At 37.2% G+C, this 6,000-nt stretch overlaps 2 protein-coding genes across 6 annotated transcripts in view; both read right to left on the bottom strand.

Annotated features, from left to right (window-relative positions):
• Positions 1–455: 455 nt before the first annotated feature.
• Positions 456–1,239, bottom strand: LOC149244018 (uncharacterized). Its single transcript, XM_089367905.1, has 2 exons — positions 1,196–1,239; positions 456–1,106 (listed from the first exon to the last, which is right to left on the bottom strand). Exons 1-2 carry the CDS (start codon positions 1,223–1,225, stop codon positions 537–539), a joined length of 600 nt encoding a protein of 199 aa, XP_089224031.1. The 5' UTR covers positions 1,226–1,239; the 3' UTR covers positions 456–536.
• A 495-nt stretch (positions 1,240–1,734) lies between these two features.
• LOC149244017 (disease resistance protein Roq1-like) overlaps positions 1,735–6,000 on the bottom strand; it is a 48,015-nt gene continuing 43,749 nt past the window's right edge. For all 5 annotated transcript variants that reach the window (XM_089374708.1, XM_089374711.1, XM_089374710.1 and 2 more), the window contains 5 exons: positions 4,787–5,326; positions 3,664–4,666; positions 3,402–3,575; positions 2,954–3,274; positions 1,735–2,623 (listed from right to left, as the gene is read on the bottom strand). In XM_089374708.1, coding sequence (XP_089230834.1) covers positions 1,901–2,623; positions 2,954–3,274; positions 3,402–3,575; positions 3,664–4,666; positions 4,787–5,262 — 2,697 coding nt within the window. In that variant the 5' untranslated portion in view covers positions 5,263–5,326 and the 3' untranslated portion in view covers positions 1,735–1,900. The remainder of the gene's footprint in view (positions 2,624–2,953; positions 3,275–3,401; positions 3,576–3,663; positions 4,667–4,786; positions 5,327–6,000) is intronic.

The raw sequence follows: 6,000 nt of genomic DNA, 5'->3' as shown, positions 1-6,000 counted from the left end.
CAATTCGAGTTTAGTGATATGTAACTATAAATAAATAGATAACTTATTTAAAATGTGAATTTTGAATTTGAATCTTTTACAATTTAACAAACTAAATCCTTTAAAATGTATAACTTTCTAGTGAAATAGAAATGCTGGTGCATTAAACCATAAGAAACATTTTATAACAATGAAACATGGTTGTGAATCTTAAAAAATACATAAAATTATAATGTAACAAATATTGATGTATGTGAGAATACTTAAAATTACAATCCAATATTGTTTTGAACTATTCTCAATATGTTCTAATATATAAAAAAAATTATTGAATTTTATAAGTCGTAAATTTTGAAAATAAATTCAAATTATATAACATTAATTAATGACTATAGAAAAAAATTAATTAAAATATGTTAACTATTAATAAAATATTTAAATAAACGGATCCTTTACCAATACTTTTTATCATAAAATGAAATTTCAAATATTTTGAAAAATAATAAAAATTACATTTTCCATGTCATAATGGAACCTATGTGTGATCATATAATGGTTCAATCTCCACTCATTAATGACCCTTTTATCCACCTACTTAGTGACGCAACTGACCAAGAGCTTTTGGGTGCAAATTTTGCAATGATTTTCTTAAAGAAGACGCCCGACATAGAGTCGTGCGTCGGCAACCATAGTCCTCCCACCAGAACTTTATCCAATTCACTTACACTCGCATCGCACTCAAAACTCAGCCATAATCTACAGCTACTATTTCCCTGACGTCGAACCAATTTGGAATATTCCATAAACCATTCTGAAGATGGAGTCCACATTAATACATGAAACGTTCTTCCACCACTCTTCCTACCCTGCGATATCCACGAGGGGTAGCGACGTCCCGTTGCGCAGCTTTCTTCAAATGCCACGCGGATTGAATATCCACCCAGATCGTTGGTGATAAAAAACAATATCCCACGGGGCGAAAACCAAAAGTCTATTGGACATTGCAGTGTCCAACAGCGTTGGTTGGAATCCTGTGTGCTAATTGTATTATTACACACAAAATTCACGCTTTTAAAGTGAAAAAGACCTTCAAGTTCAAACATATTCTGCCGAATTTGTCCTTCGTCCTGCACAAGCATTTCAGTTGACCCATTCAAAATCCAATTTATCTATGCTTCAAAACTATTTTCTTCTTTTAATAAAATTGAACACCCACCATCTCATCATCCACTTTTCCACTCAACATGAAATTTGGTAAACGGACGCGGGGCCGAGTTCTGCACAAATTTGACAAGTTCCATTAGAACAACAAAATCTATAAATTGTAATATTGTTTCAAGTTAGAATGAGTTAAGACACTCATCGATGGACCACCACACATTGATTGAACACCACTAGAATACTCAAGGTTTCTTAATTAGCAGAGAATATTACAGAAATTTAAAATAAATAAATTGTGTATTAATGTTTGGTGTAATGAACAGAGATATTCACCAAAAAACTGCAAACATCTTCCCAGAAAAATTTATTGTCTGTTGAAATCTTCAGACAATTCAAACATTTTAGGCTATTCATTCCTTCCATTTGCTTCAGCTTCCAACACCTCTCTGCTTCAATCTCTTCCACATATATCAGACCTCGTACATTAAGGGTTTCCAGCGCGATGCAACCATTTATGTTGAGAAATTTAAGGTTCACGAGAGTTGAAAGGTTCAGTGTCTCCAACTGCGAGCAGTCTTGCAGGTTCACTCTTACTAATGCTGATGGCAACGCAATAACCTGCTTTAGCTGAATATTTTCTGAAAGATTAATTGTTTGGAGCCACGGGTAAACACCTTCAGCCATACATATCTCGGATATGGATGTTCTCTTCAAAGTGAGATCTCTTAGAACGCCCATGGTCCGCTGATCCTTTTGAAAACTAAAGTTTTTTACTGGACAAAAGTCTATTGCCAAAAATTGGATATTCGGCGCTACAATTCCTTCTGGTGAGAGGCACTCTAGACGGCGGCATCCCATCACAATCAACTCTGTTAATCCCCTCAAGTTGGCCACAGAACGTGGTAAACTCGTCAACTCTGGGCTCCCTATTCTCAGTTGTTTTAAGTTGCCGAGTCGTTCCACCTCCTCGGGTAACTGTGACAAACAGGTAGATAGTAAATTCAGATATCTCAGATTGCTTTGATTTGGGATTCCCTCTTTCCAATTGAGCACATCCTTTGAAGTCAACATACTCTAGTGTGGAAATTGGTCCCAAAATATCCGGCTGGATGGACAGTTTCCGGCATCCTCGTAATGCCAGATACCGCAGATCCATTAACTTGGAGAATGATTTTGGCAGTTCTGTCAGAATAGTGCAACCAGATAGATCTAAATGTCTTAACCTTGCAAGCTCCCCAAAATTAACTGGAAGTGATTGTAGAGATGCTAGATTTGTTAACACCATCTTACACAAGCATTCGAAATCAGTCCATTTTAGGAAACTAGGTAGATGTGACATGCCACCTTGCTGGACGGAAGACGAGCTATAATTTTCTGAAACTTTCATCGAATGTCCGGCATGGAGCGTCGAGCTGCTGCTCGAGGTACTTGGACGTTCGTACTCCATTCCGCTAATGTTCAACTCATTTAAGCGCGAACATGGCTGATTGCAAACGATAACGATTTTAAAAACTTGTAACATAATGAAATCTTGGATCTGTCCAAGTAAAGAGAAATATGACATTGGAATATTTTTAACTGTAATTTATGCTTAATAAATCGGTCCGTATTTCAAATTATACGATTTTTAAAATTTATATGAATATGGAATCTTGGATCTGTTAATATGGAGAGAAATTTGAACATGGGATTAATGTATGTGTCACAATACTTGTATATTGGTTTGCGGCACTGCCGTCAACACTAAGGTCGTTAGTTTCATTTTCTCATTATAAAATACTGTGCACTAATTGAATCAGTCAAGACGTGTTACCTTACTAAAATCGCGATCCATGTAAGCCAGGTCAAAATTTTGGAAAAACTGATCGATATCGTGTATATCGCCCTCAAGTTCCAAAACTCTCAACTTTGAAAAACGAATGAAATATTGAGAAGGCATGGACCCAAACCGGAAATTGCGCAAGCGAAGCCATACCAATTCACCGGAGAGGTTCCACGATCCCACCAGTGACCACAAATCTATGGGAACTTCCAGCACTAATAGATGGACACATTCGCCTCTGAAACTAGCGAAATTCGGTGGACTCTCATCTCTCGAGGTGCGAATTCCCCGTATTGGTGAATGTAATGCGCCCTGACAATCACATAAAGTTAATTAAAATGGTGCAACTTGGTGGATTAACCTAGTTAGCTAAGGTCGGCCAATCTCAACGACCATAAACAATAAATAAATGAATAATGCTAAAATTAATCACGCATACGTGGGATTCACTCAATTTGATTATATCCTCGGAGCAGCTAACCCGAAGCGGTTTAAGCGTTGGCGACACGGCAAACTCTTGTCGGGCAATATGTCTGGCCAGTTCCCTAAGGTGATCGTGCATTGCAAGTTTATAACCCTGATACTTTACGGAGGGATCATCGTCGCCAATCATCTGAAGAAACAAATTAAATTAAATAGTTACGGCAAAGGTAAGATGAGAAGGTTTGTAAAGCTAAAAGAGACACATATATAATGCTTACTGGATCCTCCGGTTTTCTGCATTCAATTTCATCATCCGACTGAACGTCATAATGGAAGTCCACAAGGCATTTTTGATGGAGCCTTTCAAGGGAGTGCACGATATTGCTGCCGTATAATCCCTCCAACACTCTAATTGCTAATTCTGTCTCTTCTCCCACCAAGAAGCAGCCGATGTCCAGAAATGCTTCCCTGTCCTCATCATTGAGAGCATCGTAACTAACTTTTAGTGTTTGTAGTATATCCTCATGCAGTGTTGTAGAGAACCTTTTCAACTGCCGCTTCCAGTAATCTTTGTCAGACTTGCCAACAAAGTGTGCCCCCAAAACTTTTAATGCCAAAGGAAAACCCTTACAAATTTTCAAGAACTTCTCCACTAAATCTTCGAATTCTTCGGATGCTTTCGATTCACGAAAAGCATGTTTGCAGAAGAGCTCTTGGGCATGCTGTTCATTTAATGGCTTTACATCATACAAGACAGTTTCTGGAGAAGAGCGTCTCAGTAAATCTTTATCACGAGCTGTGATCAATATGAGACTCCCACGCCCCACTGAATCAATGTCTAAAAGATCATTTATTTGATCAATATGATCTACATCATCCAAAACAAGGAGAATGCGATGATGTCGTAAAAGATGCATCCCAATACTGTCAATATCCTGCAAATCCTGAGTATAGCCAAGCAGATCAGAGAGGAGCTTCTGTTGCAACTTAGCCAAATCTTGTGTTCTGACATTAGAAAGAAAACATGACTTGCCATTAAAACTTAGATATCTCAGGTTGTATAGATATTTAGCTAGAGTTGTTTTTCCTATTCCGCTCATTCCCGCAATCCCCACAATCATCGTGCCGCTGACATCGCTTTGTTTCAGAATTGATTTGATCAGGGGATCCTCCGCCACATGGTCGAGGCCGACTGGGTATTTGGCGACATATAATGATCCCCATTTAGATACCTCTTTTAACACTTTTTGCACAATATCCTCCAAAATTTCCCCATAGTCACTGAAAATGGCATACAGAACAGATATATTGACTCATTATGTCTAGAATTGAGCAAAGTAGATCGGAATTATATATATCAGTTAGATTCTGTAAGAAAGGGAAAAAAAAGGATGTATTCACCTTTCGTTCGGTTGGAAGAATATGCCAGAAATATCCGCGGCCTCGCTGAGGGTCTTCTTCCATTTTTCGATCTCATCCGTCGAGACTCTCCTTTTGATTTGGTGTTGATCAAAGGCATTTTTATAACATCCGCTCTCAATGTGACGAAGGTCTGCAGGCTGAACACCAAAGAACACCGGAATAACCTTCCTGTTGTGCTTATGATATGATCTTAAAATCCAGTACAGTTCCTCCATGCACCACCATGATTCAGCATAGCGCTCAGAAAAAATGGTAATGTGAACATAGGCACTCTGAATGGCGTTGTGGATTGCATCTGAGATAGTCTCTCCCGTGCGAATCTCATCCTTATCGAGAAAGACACGCAGCCCGTAACAGTTTGTGAGGCGCTTGTAGATCAGGCTGGCCAGGTTTTTCTTCACATCCGGTCCCCTGTGACTTATGAAAACGTGGTATGCACCTGGCTGTTGCTCCATTAGAAAAATGACGTTCTACAGAAGGAGATATGGTGTTCCCGATCGAAGTTGGGGAACGCTATGCCTGGAAAAGATATCGATGACAGCAATAAGGAAACATGGACAAAAACGAGCATTGCCATTAATGAATAGAATCAAGCGTTTGCCACGATTAATTGTAAAAGAGAGCGAACTTTAACTTTTATTGTAAAAGAGAGCGATTAATTGTTGAATTTCGCGTGATATCCAGGGGCATGATTAATAGAAGCTACTATTGAACAATTCCACATGTACATCCGCTATGTAATCTTTTTTCTTTTGAAACTTACCGCGATAGGCTGAGCAGGTGGATTGAGGAGAGAGAGCTTTTAAAATTTCCAAACGTTTAACTATATTAGATCAAAAATACTCTTTTAATATCAAATCTGGTACATTTTATTAAAAAATCAAAATCCTTCAAACTTAATTTCAATCTAAACCACCTTATAAGATTCAGCGATGTTTTACAATTTTAAAATAACTCTATCAAAAATTTACTTTACATTTATTTATCAAAAATTTATTTTACATTTATTTATCAAAAATTTACTTTACATTTATTTAAAATTAATTAGAGAAAAAGAATATAATCATTATTATTAACTTACTTTACATTTATTTAAAATTAATTAGAGAATAAGAATATAATCATTATTATTTTCTTTTAGTTTTGATTCAAATCTATCTTAATTTAGTTTCTTATTTTAATTTGAGTTATCT

Source organism: Pinus tabuliformis, chromosome 8, assembly GCF_031772625.1.
Source record: "Pinus tabuliformis cultivar Carrire ecotype Pingquan chromosome 8, CPIR1, whole genome shotgun sequence".
Classification (NCBI taxonomy): Eukaryota; Viridiplantae; Streptophyta; class Pinopsida; order Pinales; family Pinaceae; genus Pinus; species Pinus tabuliformis.
This window is presented reverse-complemented; position numbering and strand designations above follow the sequence as displayed.

Coding starts and splice junctions, on each gene's coding strand:
- LOC149244018 (XM_089367905.1), bottom strand. CDS start 1,225: ATGTTGAGTGGAAAAGTGGATGATGAGATG. Junction 1,107..1,195: donor GAAAAGTGGATGATGAGATG/GTGGGTGTTCAA, acceptor ATGCTTGTGCAG/GACGAAGGACAAATTCGGCA.